At 42.8% G+C, this 19,753-nt stretch overlaps 2 protein-coding genes across 6 annotated transcripts in view; one reads left to right on the top strand and one right to left on the bottom strand.

The window, feature by feature from the left end:
* Naxd (NAD(P)HX dehydratase) overlaps nt 1-14,873 on the top strand; it is a 50,718-nt gene extending 35,845 nt beyond the window's left edge. For all 4 annotated transcript variants that reach the window (XM_053791738.2, XM_053791739.2, XM_053791740.2 and 1 more), the window contains exon 2: nt 13,787-14,873. In XM_053791738.2, the coding sequence (XP_053647713.1) occupies nt 13,809-14,732 (924 nt within the window). In that variant the 5' untranslated portion in view covers nt 13,787-13,808 and the 3' untranslated portion in view covers nt 14,733-14,873. The remainder of the gene's footprint in view (nt 1-13,786) is intronic.
* Nucleotides 14,874-15,536: 663 nt separating this feature from the next.
* The window catches only part of LOC128699175 (ATP-binding cassette sub-family B member 10, mitochondrial), an 80,248-nt gene continuing 76,031 nt past the window's right edge, over nt 15,537-19,753 (bottom strand). For both annotated transcript variants that reach the window (XM_070096718.1, XM_070096719.1), the window contains one exon: nt 15,537-17,069. The gene's annotated coding sequence lies outside the window, so the exon portion shown is untranslated. The remainder of the gene's footprint in view (nt 17,070-19,753) is intronic.

Below are 19,753 nucleotides of genomic sequence, written 5' to 3'. Positions count from 1 at the left end.
ATAGTACAATATTCAAATTATTGCAAGCAAGAATCTCACTCTAGGTATATGCTAAAATGTTATAATGTTTGGGTAATTAGCTTAGCATAGTATTTATGACCTTCAGAGGCAGGTAAAATGAAGATTTACTTGAGCATAGTGGCACAGTAGCTGCCTTGAGCGTGGTGGCGGCAAGAGACAGGAGAGGCCAGGCGACTGGCCGAGTGTCAAGTATTCAAGATATTGGTGTGTACTCACCTAATTGTACTCACCTAATTGTGGTTGCAGGGGTCGAGACTCAGCTCCTGGCCCCGCCTCTTCACTGATCGCTACTGGATCATCTCTCTCTCTGCTTCCTGAGCTTTGTCATACCTCTTCTTAAAACTATGTATGGTTCCTGCCTCCACTACTTTACTTGCTAGGCTATTCCACTTGCTGACAACTCTATGACTGAAGAAATACTTCCTAACGTCCCTGTGACTCGTCTGAGTTTTCAGCTTCCAGTTGTGACCCCTTGTCCCTGTGTCCCCTCTCTGGAACATCCTATCTCTGTCCACCTTGTCTATTCCCCGCAGTATCTTGTATGTCGTTATCATGTCTCCCCTGACCCTTCTGTCCTCCAGTGTCGTCAGTCCGATTTCCCTTAACCTTTCCTCGTACGACATTCCCTTGAGCTCTGGGACTAGCCTTGTTGCAAACCTTTGTACTTTCTCTAACTTCTTGACGTGCTTGACCAAGTGTGGGTTCCAGACTGGTGCTGCATACTCCAGTATGGGCCTAACATACACAGTGTACAGTGTCTTGAACGATTCCTTATTAAGGTATCGGAACGCTATTCTCAGGTTTGCCAGGCACCCGTATGCTGCAGCGGTTATTTGGTTGATGTGTGCCTCCGGTGATGTGCTCGGTGTTATGGTCACCCCAAGGTCTTTCTCCCTGAGTGAGGTCTGTAGTCTTTGTCCACCTAGCCTATACTCTGTCTGCGGTCTTCTTTGCCCCTCCCCAATCTTCATGACTTTGCATTTGGCTGGATTGAATTCGAGAAGCCAGTTACTGGACCACATGTCCAGCCTCTCCAGGTCTCTTTGCAGTCCTGCCTCATCCTCGTCCGATTTAATTCTTCTCATCAACTTCACGTCATCTGCGAACAGGGACACTTCAGAGTCTATTCCTTCCATCATGTCGTTCACATATATCAAAAATAGCACTGGTCCTAGAACTGACCCCTGTGGGACCCTGCTCGTAACAGGCGCCCACTGTGATACCTCTTCACGTACCATGACTCGTTGCTGCCTCCCTGTCAGGTATTCCCTTATCCATTGCAGTGCCCTGCCTTTTACGTGTGCCTGATCCTCCAGCTTCTGCACTAATCTCTTGTGGGGAACTGTGTCAAAGGCCTTCCTGCAGTCTAGGAAAACGCAATCTACCCAACCCTCTCTCTCGTGTCTTACTTCTGTTACCTTGTCATAAAACTCCAGGAGGTTTGTGATACAAGATTTGCCTTCCATGTGTGTGTGTGTGTCTGTGCCCCTTTCTCTCTCTTTCTCTTAAAGCTCTTTATTGTTATGAGACATGCAAAATAGGAAATAGGATAAAGTTGGAGCCAACTGTGGACCAGAAATTTCATTTGGTCAGCTGACTTTATTTCGTTGATGGCGTTATGCTGTACGAACATGTTACAGACTCGAGTCATCCTAGGAATAAATGATCTCAGATGAAGTGATGTTCTTGAGAAGCATACAATCAGAGTGTAGTTGCTGCTTGCTCCCGTCTCGTTGTGTAGCAGCTCATTTCTTACTGTCTTCAGAGTGGAGCGAAGCTTAGTACTTTTACCTCTTCAAGGGGGGCTCCTTGGCATGGTGAAGAGGCTCTTGGTCTGAGGAATTAGCCCTGTTGGTCTTCTTCCTCAGACCGAACCTAATTACCCCCCATTCTCCCCTCCCCTATCCCATCCTCCCCTTTTTCCATTCCTCCTCCTCCTCCTCACCCCTCCCTTTTGCCCTTCCTCTTTTTGGCCTTCGGGATTTCTCCCACAGGCGCGCTAGTTCCTAGGTAGGGGAAAGGACACCGGGGTCCATCCCATTCCATTGAGGTTCTTGGCGGTGGCGTAGTTTGCCGTGGAATCTGGATTGCCTGGGGATGTCCCGATCCCTCTCCGGTATCCCGGAGTAGCTTTGGGTGTCTTTTGGGCGACGGGTGTATCTCTGGAAGCCACCTTTCGGATTCCGGGGGTGGTGGCCGAAGGAGGTATGCTTTGTGGCGGATATCCGGCCGCCCTCTCTTTTGTCGACCGAGGTAGCTCGGCAGATGTGAGGTTGCTATCCCGGATTGCTGGTTTACTGGCATGAAGGGTAGGGTATGGCATGGGTTCCATGCTGCATCTGCGCTACTAGCGGTGTTGAGGTCCTCTTGGGCGCGGAGGGAGATTTCCGGCCCTTTCATTCCTCCTGGGAACTATTCCTCCCCGCTTCCCCCTTTTTTTATTCTTTTTTTTATTTTTATTTTCTTTTCTTCTTTCTTTTTTTTTTCTTAAAAACAAAACGCAAAGGAGTAACCTAACCATGGCAGCCCTAGTCCATGAAACCACTACCCCCGGGCCCCTTCTTGATACCGCACCCCATTCTGACCCTGCCTTGTGTTTAGACCACTCTTCGGACACTCCTGATGCCCCTGTACCTCTTGCTGGTGCTGTTTCCTCACCCGCTTCAGGTACCGGGGCTTCGACTGACTCCTTCGATTTGTCTGAACTCCGCTCTCCTTTGACTATGCTTCCGGCTTCTCCCTCTACGGTACGGCAATTTTCAAATCGCCCGCCCATTTCATGCCGGACCAACTCCGGTCCTACTCCTAAACGCCAACGTCAATCTCCTGATGATGCTCCTTCGTTACCTTCCCATTCTACTCGGAAAAGACCGACACGTCAAGCACTCCCTCTCCACTCTCAGTTTCGGACCACACAATGGACTAAATTCTTTACTTTAAGACCAACTTCTTCTTCTGCCTACCTTTCTGACCATAGTATTGGCAAAGCGCTCCTGCGTCATGTTGGCAGAGATATTTCATTTCACGCTCTCAAGAGCGGTACGCGCATCGTCACTGTCCAGAATGCTACCCAAGCTCATGATCTTTCTCTCCTTTCGAATATCGATACTACTCCTATCACTATTGAAAAACATCTTTCTCTCAATTCTTGTAGTGGTACTGTCATTCTGCCCCATACCATAGTCCAACAGAATTTCCAGTCATGTGGCAATGACATTTTTGAACAGCTGGAACTCCAGGATCTCCCAATCCTCAAAGTAGACACTTATGTCCTTCCTGCCCGGGGGCGGAGACGTTACCCTTGCAATGTGGCTCGTTTAACTTTTGACAGCCGAGAACTCCCGTCCTCTGTATATGTCGTGGGACATCGGTTACAAGTTCGAAAGGTGATACCTACACCGCAACAATGTAGAAATTGCTGGCGTTTTGGTCACCCAGCGAAATATTGCAGATCTATGGCCGAATGCCCAGTCTGTGGTGCCGACGACCATTCTAATACATCTTGCAGTCAACCTTCATCTTGCCTTAATTGTAATGAAGCTCACCCTTCGTACTCCCGCCGTTGCCAGGTCTACTTAAATGAACGTGAAATCCGTTGCCTCAAAGAGGCAGAAGGTCTCCCTTATGCTATGGCAGTTACTCATCTCCGCCTCCAAGGGAGACTACCCCGTGTTTCTTATTCTCGTGTTTCCAAACGTCCCCCCACTTCTGGGGTCCCATCTTCTGCAGCCTCCTCTGTTGTTACCCCTCCCATAGCCACTACGGCATCTAATCCTTTTGCTGTCCTTGGCTCTGACGTCCCGACTACAACTCAGTCTGTTCTCACATCTTCGCGTCCTTCCTCACAAGCCCCAGTATCGACAAGACCTCGTACGACACCTAATACCAATTGCCCCTCTACTCAGAAGTCCAAAAAATCCACATTGCTCAAATCTTCTTTGCCCCTTCCTTCCCTTCTTCCACCTCCACACTTTACCTTTCCAGTCTCTGTACCTAGTTCTTCCCCTCTCTCTAGCTCTATTACAAGTGTGGAGATTCACCCTCCTCCTCGTACTATGCCTTCCACCCCCGTCCCCTCCCAAGTTTCTCCCTCTTCTGCCACCTCCCAGGTTTCTGCCTCTTCTGTCCCCCCCCACACTTCATCTCCAGTCCCTTACACTTTTCCCTCCCCCTCTACTTTGGTACAGTCCATTACTGTCCCAATCTTTACTCACCCTCCTCCTCCTATCTCCAATATGGTGTCCCATACATCTTTGAATTCAGAAACACTTGAAGCCATTTCAGAATATATTGCAGAGACTAAACCTTCAATGGACACTGATTCACTTCCTGTTCCTTCTCTTCCCTCTCCTCCATCTTCACAACCCCATTCTTCGCAACGCTCCGTTCCTTCGCTACTTGAACATCTTCCAATGCCACCACACGTTGACTTTTCTAACCCCTCTAGTCCGTAGGTGCCTTTACCTACAGATTCCTGATATTTTCTTCATCGCCAATCATGGCCTATTTACAGTGGAATATCCGCGGCCTCAGGGGTAATCGGGGTGAGCTTCAGATGTTGCTTTCCAGGTTTTCCCCTGTTGGTGCTTGCTTACAAGAACCAAACTTACACTCGGCTGTTTTCCAACATATCTCAGGCTATAATTTATTGTATTCTTCGGATCCTTTCTCAGATGGGACCTTTAACGAAAGTGCCCTTCTTCTACGCAATGATATTCCGTACTGTCAACTATTTGTCCATACCTCGCTGCATTACACTGCAGCCCGTATCCACTTGAATAAGTGGTTTACAATATGTTCTTTATATCTCTCTCCTTCTCGAGCATTTTCTATCCCAGACTTTGCCTTTCTTGTTTCATCCTTACCACCACCACTTCTGTTACTTGGTGATTTTAATGCCCACCATTTCCTCTGGGGGGGGTCTCATTGTGACTCACGTGGCATTCAGTTGGAGGCTTTTCTCGCCTCTCACCCCCTCCATGTTTTAAATACGGGTACTCCCACCCATTTTGATCCTCGTACTCATACTCTCTCTTGCATCGATCTATCAGTCTGCTCTTCCTCCACTGCACTAGACTTCACCTGGTCTGTTCTACCAGACTTACATGACAGCGATCATTTTCCGATCATTCTTACTTCTCCTTCCTATTCACCACCTTTCCGTAGCCCTCGCTGGCAATTTGATCGGGCAAATTGGGATCTTTACTCACACCTCACTGCTTTTAGTGAGGTTCCTTCTTCATCCTCCATTGATGAGCTCCTACACATCTTCTCGACATCAGTTTATACCGCAGCTTCTCATTCTATACCCCAAACCTCAGGCAGGCATTCTCAGAAGTGCGTGCCTTGGTGGTCTCCTGCTTGTGCTCGTGCAGTACGTTTGAAAAGTGCTGCTTGGGGCAGGTACCGGTACAATAGAACCGCTGAGAGACTTCTTGATTTTAAGCAGAAGCGTGCGATCGCTTGCCGTGTCATCCGTGAAGCTAAACGCACTTGTTGGCGAGACTATGTTTCCACCATCACCTCTGCTTCTTCTATGAGTGCAGTCTGGAAAAAAGCGAGGAAATTGAGTGGTAAATACTCTCCTGACCCGGCTCCTGTTCTACGGGTCGCTGGTGTTGATGTAGCAAACCCTCTCGACATTGCCATTGAACTTGGCACACATCTGGTCCGTATTTCCCGAGGGCTCCATCTATGCCCCTCGTTTCTTTCCTCAAAGTCTGCCAGAGAGTTAGTACCCTTGGACTTTTCTTCTCTCAGAAAAGAACAGTATAATGTGCCTTTTACACTTCAAGAACTGGAGGCAACGCTCTCAGCTTGCCGATCATCGGCAGCTGGGCCTGACGACATTCATATTCGTATGTTACAACATTTACATCAGTCAGCCCTTGTAGTCCTCTTACACCTCTTCAATCTTATTTGGGCACAAGGAGTTCTTCCCCAGCTGTGGAAATCTGCCATTGTTCTCCCTTTCCGCAAACCGGGTACTACAGGACATGATGCCTCCCACTATCGCCCCATCGCTCTTACTAGTGCAGTTTGCAAAGTGATGGAACGCCTCGTAAATCGACGTTTAATGTGGTATTTAGAGACTCACAACAGTCTCTCCGCTAGTCAATATGGCTTTCGTAAGGGTCGTTCTACCATAGACCCCTTACTACACTTGGATACGTATGTTCGTAATGCCTTTGCGAATAATCACTCAGTTATTGCCATATTTTTTGACCTTGAGAAGGCATATGACACAACTTGGAGGTATAATATTTTGGCCCAGGCCCATTCCTTAGGCCTCCGAGGCAATCTACCATCCTTCCTTAAGAACTTTTTAACTGACAGACATTTTCGTGTTCGAGTCAATAATGTTCTTTCCCCGGACTTCGTCCAAGCTGAAGGTGTCCCTCAGGGATGTGTTCTAAGCACAACACTTTTTCTCCTTGCTATAAATGATTTGGCCTCTGTTCTTCCACCCAATATTTGGTCATCACTCTATGTTGATGACTTCGCTATTGCTTGTGCAGGGGCTGACTGTCACATTATTGCAGTTTCTCTCCAGCATGCGGTCGACCGTGTTTCCACTTGGGCCACCACACATGGGTTTAAATTTTCAAGTACCAAAACTCGCCAAATTACTTTCACTAGACGCTCTGTTATCTCCGATCATCCTTTGTATCTCTATGGCTCCCGTATCCCCGAACGTGATACAGTCAGGTTTCTAGGCCTTCTCTTTGACCGTCGGTTATCCTGGAAACCTCACATTACCTCTCTGAAGGCAACTTGTCACAGCCGGCTAAACCTTCTTAAAACCCTTGCTCATCTTTCCTGGGGAGCTGATCGTCGAACTCTGCTTCGCCTACATTCAGAAAAAATGAATATTGAACTTCGTAGAACATCTAATTGGGAGAAGAAATGGAGAATTACGACTAATCCTGACAAGGTCCTTGTTAGCACGATAGGATGTTTTGCATCAACCATCGAAGATAAAGGGGGTATCTCCATCAGAGGTACACCTGTAGCCATTAGAAACCCTAACAAGATCTTGGGATATGAAATAGACAGGCTGCTCCACTCAACATCTCATGTAACTAAAAAGATCAACACAGCCAAAGCCGGTCTTAGCAGACTCTTTCGATTCAATCAAGCCCCTCAACATGTCAAAAAACATCTGTATAAAATGATAATAAGACCTATACTTGAATACCCTTGTGTCCCAATGTCATTAACAACAAAGACCAACATGATGCGGTTACAAAGGGTCCAGAATAAAGCTCTTCGCTTTATTACCGATACCAGGAGGAGAGACAGAGTTAAAATGGCAGATTTACACACACAACAAGATATCACTGCCATAAATGTACGCCTTGACACCCTAAAAATGAAACAACTTTATACAATGCAAGAACTATACATGCCAGATAGAGAACATCCTATACAAGTGATAAATACCACCGATTACACCATCAATACTCCGCCTCACAGGACTCAAAGAATGACTCTCCCACAGAGGGTTCGTCGTTTTATTCATAAAGATGATTACCCTCGACCCATGATTTTGAGCAACTTACCTGACGAAGAAGATTGGATACCACCAGAACCCTTCTATGTATACTGAGAAAATCATCGCCCCCAATTAGGGAGACATCTTAAATAACTTTCTAATGTAAAATTATGCTATTGACTATTGTTGGACACCACCATTAAGAAGCTATTGTCACGAGCTCATAAACTGGCCAGAAAATTATTGCCTTTCTTGTCGTATAAATATCCGTTGTGCAATCGCGAAAAAAAAAAAAAAAAAAAAAAAAAAAAAAAAAAAAAAAAATAAAGAAATTGCAACTTGTATAACTACTACCAATTCAGAGTCATGTACTTATATACCTATTATATCTATGTGACTCTGATGGGTTAGTATTATACCCATTAAAGAATATCTTATCAATTCACATACACTTTTTAAATTACACCAAAGTGGTTGGGCCACTTACCTTTTATATCCTACCTCTCCCCCCCCTCCAACCCTTTTCCAATATTTCCATCCTTACCCATCCTTCTTCCTTACCCATCTTACCAAAGCTCTGGTCATTAGAACTAGAACTAGAACATTCAGCCCTCGTTTTATCGAAACTCGATTATGGTGACCAGATTTATTCCGCGGCCTCTCCTGCTACTCTCTCTAGCCTTAACTCTATCCATCACCAAGGCTTACGTTTGTGCCTTGGTGCTTTTCGCTCTTCCCCTGTTGAGAGCCTCTATACAGAAGCAAATGTTCCATCCTTGTCTGATCGCCGTGATGCCCATTGCCTTCACTACTATGTACGCTCTCACGATCTACACAATCCTTCCATTTATAGAATGGTCACCGATATTAGTAGACATTCTTTATTCGTTCGCCGCCCCTGTTTGCTCCGTCCCTTTTCTCTTCGCCTACATTCACTCTTGTCTTCCCTTCAGTTCCCACCTTTATATGTTCATGTAGCATCTCACTTTTCCCTACCCCCCTGGGAAGTTCCAGCTGTTCGGGTCTGTTCTTTCTCACTCCCTTGCTCGAAAGCTCAACTGCCTACGGTGGCTTCCCGCTCTCTTTTTCTTGATCACTTCCACTCCCATTCTCATGCCACCGCTGTGTACACAGATGGCTCTAAGTCTTCAGACGGCGTCGGATTCGCAGCAGTGTTTCCGGACAGCGTCGTGCGGGGGCATTTACTATCTTCAGCTAGCATTTTTACTGCTGAACTGTATGCCATTCTTGCAGCACTTATTCGTATCGCATCTATGCCTGTGTCATCATTTGTAGTAGTCTCAGACTCCCTTAGTGCTCTACAGGCTATACGAAAATTTGATACATCTCATCCCCTAGTTCTCCGTATCTAACTTTGGCTACTCCGTATCTCTACCAAACATAAAGATATTGTTTTTTGTTGGGTCCCTGGTCGTGTCGACGTACAGGGCAATGAACAGGCAGACACTGCTGCGCGGTCAGCAGTGCATGACCTACCAATTTCCTATCGAGGTGTTCCATTTCTGGACTATTTTGCTGCAATAGCTACCCACCTTCTCACCCGTTGGCAACAACGTTGGTCAACTCTGCTCGGTAACAAACTTCATTCTATTAAACCGAGCATAGGTTACTGGCCGTCTTCTTGTCATCAGTGCCGAGGTTGGGAGACCACTCTCTCCCGCCTTCGCATTGGCCACACTCGTCTTACTCATGGGTATCTCATGGAGAGGCACCCTGTTCCTCTCTGTGAGCAGTGTCAAGTTCCAGTATCGATTAGCCACATTCTGTTAGACTGCCCTCTCTATCAACGAGCACGCAGAATTTACCTCCAACGTCGTCTTCGTTCTACTACTCTCTCTTTACCTTCCCTTCTTGCTGATGGACCCTCCTTTAATCCTGACTCTCTCATTGACTTCTTGACAACGACTGATTTACTCCACAAACTCTGATGATACTTTTCGCACTCCCCTCAGCCCTTTCTAGTTCAGTCTCTTGCTGCCCTTTACCCTTTCACCATCCACTACCCCGCTGTTATCCGTAACCTATTACTCATCCATCTCCCTTTTGCCACCTGATGCCCTCGCTTCCTTCCTGCCCTGCAGCGCTGTATAGTCCTTGTGGCTTAGCGCTTCTTTTTTTTGATTATAATAATAATAATAATTAGTACTTTTAGAATATTGGCCTTGTTCATCCCTCTGGTGTTGAAGGCTATGCTGAAATGACATACCTGTTAGGCCGGGTCCAGGCGAGAGACACGCCTCTTGCTCTGTTCTCTATTGTCTAAAAGTCTCAGTTAAGATAGGGGGCAGGCACCCCAAGAAAGTGGAGCATCCTCAGAGTGTGAGCATACTTGTTCCTAGTACAGAATCCTTCAGCCTATACTGTCGAGGAGGTGTGAGATACGTTTAAGTGCTGTAAGCTTCTTGATCATTTTGCAAGATTTACAACGTGGTTCTTCATAGTCACTTTGGAGTCAAATTTCACCCCAAGAATATCAACTTTATCCCCATGATGTCTCACGCTATTGTTCCATTGCTCTTACCAGTGCAATTTGCAAGTTATTGGAATGTCTAGTAAATAGACATTTGGTGTGGTATTTAGAGATGCACAATAGTCTCTCTACTAGTCAATTTGGCTTTCATAGGGCCACTCCACTGTTGACCCCTTTACTCTGCTGAATACCTATGTCTGTAATGCCTTTGCTAGTAACCACTCAGTTGTTGTTGTCTTTTATGAACTTGAAAAGGCATATGACACTATTTGGAGATATAACATCTTGGCCCAAGCTCATTCCTTAGGCTTCCAAGGCAGTCTGTCACTTATCTTAAAAAACTTCTCATCTGAGAGACATTTCTGTGTTTGAGTTAACAATTTGCTTTCCCCGGACTTTATCCAAGCTGAAGGTGTCCCACGAGGATATGTCTTTAGCACTATTCTTTTTCTACTTGCTACAAATGATCTGGCCTCTGTTCTCTCATCTAATATTTGGTCATCACTTTGTTGATGATTTTGTCATAGCTTGTGCAGGCATTGACTGTCACCTAGAGGCAGCCTCACTCCAGAATGATGTCAACCATGCATCCCATTGAGCCACTACTCATGAGGAAATTTCCTGGTGCTAAAATGCATTAAATTACTTTGACCAGACTTTCTGTTGTCTCTGATACTTCATTGTACATGTATGGCTCCCGTATCCCTGAACGTGATATGGTCAGATTTCTGAGCCTTCTGTTTGATCGCTGGCTGTCCTAGGAACCTCACATTATCTCTCTTAAAGCAACTTACCATAGCAAGCTGAACCTTCTTAAAATCCTCGCTCATTTTTTATTGGGGGGGGGAATCACTGAACCCTCCTTCAACTGCATTCAGCCCTAAATTTATCAAAACTAGACTATGGCGACCAAATGTATTCTGCGGCCTTTCCCGCAACTCTTATTAAACTCGATCCCATCCATCACCAGGAATTATGTTTACGTCTAGGTACTTTTTGCTCCTTCCCTGTCGAGAAACCTATGTACAGAGGCGAATGTTCCATCCTTGAACAATCAACGTGATGCCCATTGCTCCATTATTTTGTCTGCTCTCATGACCTTCATGATCCTTCTACATACAGGAGAGTAATGGACGTTAGTAGAGGCCCATTATTTGTTCCCCACCCCTGTGTACTCGATCTCTTTTCTCTTCGTCTTCACACTCTCTTGACTTCTCCCCAGTTGCCTCCTGTATATGTTCGTCTAGCATCTAACTTTTCTCTTTCCCCTTGGGAGGTTCTGACTGTTCATGTCTGTTCTTCCCCCACTGCTGTGCGTGAAAGCTCAGATGCCTACAGTGGCTTCTCACTTCCTTTTTCTTAAGCACTTCCAGTCTCATTCTCATGCTGTTGCAGCATACACTGATGGTTCTAAATCCTCTGACAGTGTCAGGTTTGTGGCAGTGTTCCCGGACAGTGTCATGTGAGGTCATTTATTAGACTCGTGTAGCATTTTCACAGCTGAACTGTATGCAGTTTTCATAGCAATTATCCATATTGTGTCCAGGCCTACCTCAACATTTGTGATAGTCTCAGACTCCTTTAGTGCTTTGTAGGCTATCAAAAAATTAAATTTGTTTCATCCCCTAGGTCTTTGGTTGCACCACTTTTCTAGCAAAAACAAGGAAATCATTTTCTGTTGGGTCCCTGGTCATGTTGATGTTCAGGGCAACGAACAGACTCTACTACACAGTCACCGGTACATGACCTTCCAGTTTCATATAGAGATATTCCATTTTCAGACTATTTTGCTGTAATCTCTAACCACCTTTACAACCATTGGCAACAGCTTTGGTCTGAATTGATTCATAACAAATTACACTATCAAGCCAGGTTTAGGATCCTGATCTTCTTATCGTCGATGTCATGGTTGGGAGACTACATTTTCCCATCTCGCATCGGGCACACACGTCTTACTCATGTGCGTGTTATTTGTGTATCGTTCCAGTCACAGTATTGTGCCTTTTTTTGTTATTCATATGTATCTCGTGGAGAGGCGCCCAGTTCCACTTTGTACAAATTGTCAGGTTTCGATTTCAGTTTTCCATATTCTTTGGGACTGCCCAGTCTGCCAGTGAGCATGCAGAATTTACCTCCAACGTTGTCACTGCTCTACCACCTTTACTTTATCTTTCCTCCTTGCTGAAAGCCCCACCTTTGACACAAACTCCGTCTTTTACTTTTTGACAGCAAGAGATTTGTTACACAGCCTTTGATTGTGCTTCCCTTAGCACTCATCACCCTTACTACCTCTGCCCTGCAATGGTGTATGACCCCAGTGGTTTAGTGCTTAGTTTTAATTATAATAATAATAACTTACTTCCTGCACTGAGAGAAGAGTGCCTCACAGTATCGTTTCCACATGTACAATACTGAGATTAATGTTCACACACAATTTAACCTGTACTAGTCATGTTCTGGACTTATTTATCTAACTCCTTTTTTGTTACTTATTTTCTTTGGTGTGGTGTAAAACTTATGCACACTACATTTTTTATATATTGATGGTTGCAAGTGGTTCGTTTCCAACTACAATGGAACCTTGACTTACGAGTCTAATCCGTTCCGTGACCTAGCTCGTAACTCAGTTTGCTCGTATATCAAATCAATTTTCCTCATTTTAATTAATTGAAATGCCATTAATGCATCCTAGTGGCAGGACAAATATTTCAATATAACAAATCTGCGTCTTATTTATCAATCACAATTCATCTAATATGACATAATAAACAATATAATAAACAGAGAAACATGATATATACTCTAGAATGAAGGCCATAATATGATGAGTGATGATACAATTTGTTTTGTTTGATTGCTGAACTTAACTGATAGTTTGCTTTAATTCCATGGAAATCATCCTCTTTTTCTTCTCAGCACTCTCCTTTGCACTTATATTTTTTCTTAGGACCCATGATTAGAAAAAAGAAATTTGCCCAACTGACTGTGAGAAAATGCAAGCAAGCACGAGAGAAGTGCTCTTACGGCGATGTAAACATGTGGACTCCTTACTGGAAGTTTTGCCATCGGCTGCGCCTACTAGTAGCAGCATTCTGAATTATTATTACATATTACATATGTATTATTATTATTATTAATTTAGGGGACTGAAGCTCACTCATTATTATTATAATAATAATAATAATATTAATAATAATAATAATAAAATAACAGCAATAATAATAAAAGCTTCAGAATGCCACCAACTCAATGCACTGTTTACCTTGATGTGGGAATATTTCTCTCATGCTTTGCTTACATTTTTTAGTCATTTGGCCAAATTTCATTTTTCTAAGCATAGGTCCTAAGAAAGTAAGTGTAAAGGACAGTGCTGAGAAGAAAAAGAGGATGATTTCCATGGAATTAAAGCATGAAATCATAGATAAACAAGCGAGGTGTGCAGGTTTTGGGTTGAGGGGGAAGTGGGGGGGAGCTGGCTTGTAACTCAGATGGTGGCTCGTAACTCAGAGCAAAAAATCGACAGAGCGACAGCTCGTATCTCAAAAAACTCGTACGTTGGGACATTAGTAAGTCAAGGTTCCACTGTACTTGAGAATTAGTTTTCTTTGATGGTATGTGTCATGAGGACAGGTTCATACTAGCACATTTATCATGGAACTTTTCCTCAGTTTTGGGCAAGCTCTTTTAACATACATGTATTTTGTTCTCTTCAATCAAATATCCTTTTAAATTCAATGTTTCTGATTATCTATCCACTTATATTTTCTGATTTGTTTCAGGTGTTTAGAGGTGGTTCGCAGGATGTCAGTCAATGGGCCACAGTTAACAGGCTTAGTGTCAGAGGTGGTGCCACCTCTGACATATGCAGCACACAAAGGCCAAGCTGGTCGAATTGGCATCATGGGTGGATCCTTAGAATATACAGGCGCACCTTACTTTTGTGCTATGACTGCTCTACGCATTGGTGCAGATTTAACTCACATCTTTTGTCATCGTGATGCAGCTGTACCCTTAAAGTCATATTCCCCTGAGCTGATTGTTCATCCCTTGCTAGATGCTAATGATCCAATGTCTGAATTGGATGAATGGTTACCCCGTCTTCATGCCTTAGTATTGGGTCCTGGCCTTGGAAGACGACCACAGACATTTGCTACTTTGGGCCATGTAATTGAAGCGGCCAAGGATCGTCAGTTGTTGCTTATCATTGATGCCGATGCCCTTTTCTACTTGAATGAAAATTATGACACTTTGCAGGGATATAGCAATGCTATTCTAACCCCAAATAAAGTGGAATTTGCACGTCTGTACCGAGCAGTTATGAAGGGAGAAATGAAGGCTGAGCAGGTGACATCTGATCATGTTCAGCAAGTGGCTAAGAAGTTAGGTGTTACTATTGTATGTAAGGGTAATACAGATATAATTGCTTCAGGAGATACTGTCATTACTTGTGAGATACCTGGTTCACCAAGACGTTGTGGTGGTCAAGGTGATGTACTCAGTGGTGCTGCTGCGATCTTCCTGTACTGGGCATTTGGCACAGCAGCTGCCTCAACAGAAAAGCCACCTTATCCACCCACAGTAGTGGCTGCTTGGGGTGCATGTGCTTTAACTCGTCGAGCTTCAGGTCTGGCGTTCACACAGCGTGGTCGAGGAACACTAACAACAGACATGCTTCAGTTTATCAGTCAAGCCTTCACATCTCTTTTTGTGAGCAAGACAAAGTGAAGCACATTTCCATCCTTAATTCATTCCCTTCCATATACTTTCCATATATATGGCCCACATTTCCAAATTTTCATATATAGTCATTGTAATGTTTCAGGGATACAAATTACAAGCTCTTTACTACTCAGCTATGAGTGTGTCTTACATTGTTTTGCTTCCATTACTTCATATCTCTTTTAACCTTTAATACTATATATATAAAAGTTGTTTTTATTTCATTTATTTAAATGGGTTACTTAACAACATAATTTTAGTCCCTTCTAATAACCAGCAAAAAATATTTTTGGGATAATGAAGTTACTTTTGATAAATTAGACACATGTGCAACTCTTGGGTATCTTTATTGAGGAAACGTTTCGCCACACAGTGGCTTCATCAGTCCATACATAGGAGAAACTTGAAGAACAGGAGGAGAATGAGGTAATCAGTCCCTCAACCTTGAGTCGATGTGTTCAGTCCAACAATCTTGACTAGATTCAAGATTGATGGACTGAACACATCGACTCAAGGTTGAGGGACTGATTACCTCATTCTTCTCCTGTTCTTCAAGTTTCTCCTACGTATGGACTGATGAAGCCACTGTGTGGCGAAAAGTTTCCTCAATAAAGATACCCAAGAGTTGCACATGTGTCTAATTTATCAACTTGTCGGTTCTCTGAACCCCATTCATCTACGAAGTTACTTTTGCCCCCATTTGACTATTTTCTGGTACAGACTTTGTGAAGCGACTTTTTTGTAAGTGAAGATTTTTATGCATATCTCACTCTCTGGTTAGTGAACTTGTCAGAGGTAGATTACTCTGTCATTAATTGTAAAACTTATTATAATTGCAGGATTGTTTTAAGATACTTTAGGCTAAATTTTGCTAAAGGTGAATATATTTTTTTTTTTTTTGTAATTTCTATTAAAAATGTATTAAGTATATTACATATATTATGAATCTTTATAATGGATAGCATACACTGAGTGGAAGAGTGACAGAAATAAAAAAAATGACTAGGAAATTTAAATCAGTTTAGGCTATTGTTTGTTGTGTTCATATTGCTATGTTCTATATTAACCTTTTTATTCACTTCCATGTTGATTATGCCATCTCCAACAAAATGTCTGAATGACTTTGCAGCATATTATTATTATAATCAAAAAGAAGCGCTACGCCACAAGGGCTATACAGCGCTGCAGGGTAGGGAAGAAAGCGAGGGTATCGGGCGGCAGAAGGGGGGAGGGATGATTAATAGGTTACAGAAAACAGCGGGGCAGTTTGCAGCATAGCTATGGAGTTTCATGAAGCAAAGAAAATTAGGTGTTAATATAAATGTATTATAGTGTAAAACTCAAATTATTATTTTGCAATCTGCAACTTGAGTAACAGAATACATTAAAATTTATAACAGGTGTTATACCTTAACAATAAAATGGATCTTTGTCAAATTTGATTGATTTTTGTACCATGTGATAGTCTTAACATGTCATTTGTATTATATTCACAGGAAGTGCTAAACCCATAGAATGAGAGGTATAGTAATCAGATTTGATTCAAGGAAGGGGTAGCAGCTGCTCTAGTTATTTGGACAGAGCCCTCACTATAATTGTAAATGATTATACCCATAAAGGGAAATTCTTCTGTAAAAGTGGGTAATGCAGGGTGTGTTTCTAAGAATTACTTTGCATTCTTTCTAACTATAGTATTCATAAGCAGCTTAGTATTTTTTAATGTGTGTACAATGGGCAAGGTTGAGGAATATACCAGACAAATAAAAGTGATATTATTGCAGTCAATGAAGTGCTACACTCAAGGGTCATACAGTGCTGAATGAAAGTGATAAAAATGTATTATAGGAGATAAAATATATTTTCTTTGCAAATCAGAGAAATAGATTAAAGTGCTGCCACTAAAGACATTTACCCCCTTTTGACTTAGTCATCCAGTCATGGGAGGTTTCTTGATGCAAGGAATTGGCCCTTCAAAAAGAAGTACCTTGATGCTGGTGAAGGGATTCTCAATTCTAAACTTCCGTGAATTATCCATGACTGCCTCCCTTTCCTCCAGGTGCTGTATGACCCTTACAAGCTGAGCACTTCCCCTCCCTGTATATAATTATAATAATGCTAGGAACTGGAACTGTCCTCCCCTTCCTTGGATTGAACCTGATTACCTCCCATTCCCCAGGTACTGTGTGAATGGAATTAAATTTTTGGGAGCACCAAACCCATAGGGATCATGTATGCATGAATATAATGATATAGATGTTAGGCAATTTGAATGTTTCCTCCATGCAAACTGCTTCTCAGAGGATGAAGACTTGCTACAGGAGCAGGCAAGGCATGACGAAGTACCTGTATGAAAAATTTAATTTGAAATACATTCACAGGGAAGCACATTGCTTTGGTAATGGAAGGTATCAGGTTTGATCCAAGGAAGAGTAGCAGCTAGAATTCCTTAGAGAATCAGGGCACCCCTTGGAAGGATCAAATAATTCTTAGATTATGAAAATAAATAGGGAAGGATTTCCAGGAGACTATTTTAGAGCATTGTAGCTGTCATTGAACTATGTTACATTTCCTCTGAAGCCTGTTTCATCTTGGTCAAATTGTTTTTAATTCATTATAAAGTGCTAAATTCATGGGGTCATATGGCACATGGGCAATGGAAAGTAGTCAGACTTGATCCAAGGGGAGGGTAGCTCCAGTTCCTTGGATCCAGAACCAGCATACTGTGTAATAATCCCTTTGAGTTTATTACATGGTACTGTACATATTAAAAAATGAGCTAAATCCATGCAAGTCATACATATAACAATCTTTCCTTCTAAAGTGTTGGCATTCATGCCAGACAGGGAACAGTTCTCTGCAACTGCAGCACCAATGGCACAGGAAACCTGTCAGTGCAGTGCATATTAGTATTTTTTTTTATCTACAGAGGCTTCAGTTTAAGCATGACAAAAGTTGTGGTTGTCCCTAAAGGGGCAACAGCTTAGAAGCATATACATATAAAGATACACAACATATCCCTCCAAACTGTTAATATCTCGAACCCCTTCTTTAGAGTGCAGGCATTGTACTTCCCATTTCCAGGACTCAAGTCCGGCTATATAAAAATAACCGGTTTCCCTGAATTCCTTCACTAAATATTACCCTGCTCACACTCCAACAGATCGTCAGGTCCCAAATATCATTCGTCTCCATTCACTCCTATCGAACACACTCACGCACGCCTGCTGAAAGTCCAAGCCCCTCGCCCACAAAACCTCCCTTACCCCTTCCTTCCAACCTTTTCGAGGATGACCCCTACCTCGCCTTCCTTCCCCTACAGATTTAAATGCTCTCCATGTCATTCTACTTTGATCCATTCTCTTTAAATGACCAAACCACCTCAGCAACCCCTCTTCACCCCTCTGACTAATACTTTTATTAACTCCACACCTTATCCTAATTTCCACACTCCGAATTTTCTGCATAATATTTACACCACACATTGCCCTCAGACAGGACATCTCCACTGCCTCCAACCACCTCCTCGCTGCTGCATTCACAACCCAAGCTTCACACCCATATAAGAGTGTTGGTACTACTATACTTTCATACATTCCCTTCTCTGCCTCCATAGATAATGTTTTTTGCCTCCACATATACCTCAATGCACCATTCACAAATTATTATTATAATCAGAGAAAGTGCTAAATCGACAAGGATCTCGACTTGGCAAAGCCTATTTAAACAAGGACACATTTGAGAGGTTTCTTGACACCTGAGAGGGTCTGTTGGCCCAGGGAATTGACAAACTTGCCCTTTCTAGGATTGAACCATTATTATTATTATAAAAAAAAAAAACAGGATTGAACCAGATTGCTTCTCATTTCACCAGGTGATGTATAACCCCTCTCCCAACCCCACGAATAATAATAATTAGCACTTGTGATTTATAATACTCGATAAGAACTTCACGAACTAGTAAAACTATTTTTTTTACGTTAAAGGCAAAATATGTTCAATAAGGTATGAAAAAAACTCAAGCTTCATCATCAGTCCATTGACTAATATTTTAATAGAAAATTCAAGTTGTCCTTTACTTACAGGGCTGACTTTCTGCAAAATCAATATTGTCCAAAAATATAGCTTAATACAAGTACAATGTCATAACAGTCAATAATCTTTTATCCTAATCGCCTACCAGTCCATGGTGTATCAACACCAACAAGTGTACAAGACAATATTGGTATTAAGACATTTATTGAAGAGATGTTTCTCCTGCTAAGGGATTTTTCAAGCCAATACAGAAAACAATATACAAGTACATGTCTAATAGATGAAATACACAAATAACCCGCACATAGAAGAGAGGAGCTTACAACGACATTTCGGTCTGACTTGGACCATTTACAAAGTCACACTAACGAAAAGGAAAGCAGGAAGGGTATATACAGGCAGGAGGTGGTAGTGTGACTTTGTAAATGGTCAAAGTCGGACCGAAACGTCATCGTAAGCTCCTCTCTTCTATGTGCGGGTTATTTGTGTATTGTTCCAGTCACGGTATTGTGCCTTTTTTTTTTTTTTTTTTGTTTTTGTTATCAATAGATGAAATGTTGGTGGGTGCTATATGTGGGTACAGAGCTACTCCATGGATGTGTTCAGGATGAGCCTGGTTATTTTTATTTTTAATCAGAGGAAGTACTAAATGTATACAGGTCATGTAGCACCTGGGGAAACTGAGACAATTAGATTTGATCCAAGAAAAGGGAGGATAAGTTCAGTTCTTTAGATGCAGAGACCTTACTAGCATTAAGGCACCTCCCCTTCAAAGATTATTATAATCATTACCAAGCACTAAACCCACAAGGGTCACACAGCGCTGCCCTGCAGAGATAAGCCTAGCGAGAGCATTGTAAATCATAAGACTGCCAGAATTCTGTGATGGTAGTGGCACAAAGAGCAGGTTCTAAACAGATTGTGATGTTAGTCAGTATCCCTGGTAACTAATTTGGTGTCTTTGAGATTTGTTTGTTTGAGTGCCGGTAAATAGT

This window comes from Cherax quadricarinatus, chromosome 54, assembly GCF_038502225.1.
Source record: "Cherax quadricarinatus isolate ZL_2023a chromosome 54, ASM3850222v1, whole genome shotgun sequence".
Taxonomy (NCBI): Eukaryota; Metazoa; Arthropoda; class Malacostraca; order Decapoda; family Parastacidae; genus Cherax; species Cherax quadricarinatus.
Note: the sequence above shows the minus strand (reverse complement) of the source record. Positions and strands in the feature narration are given on the sequence as shown.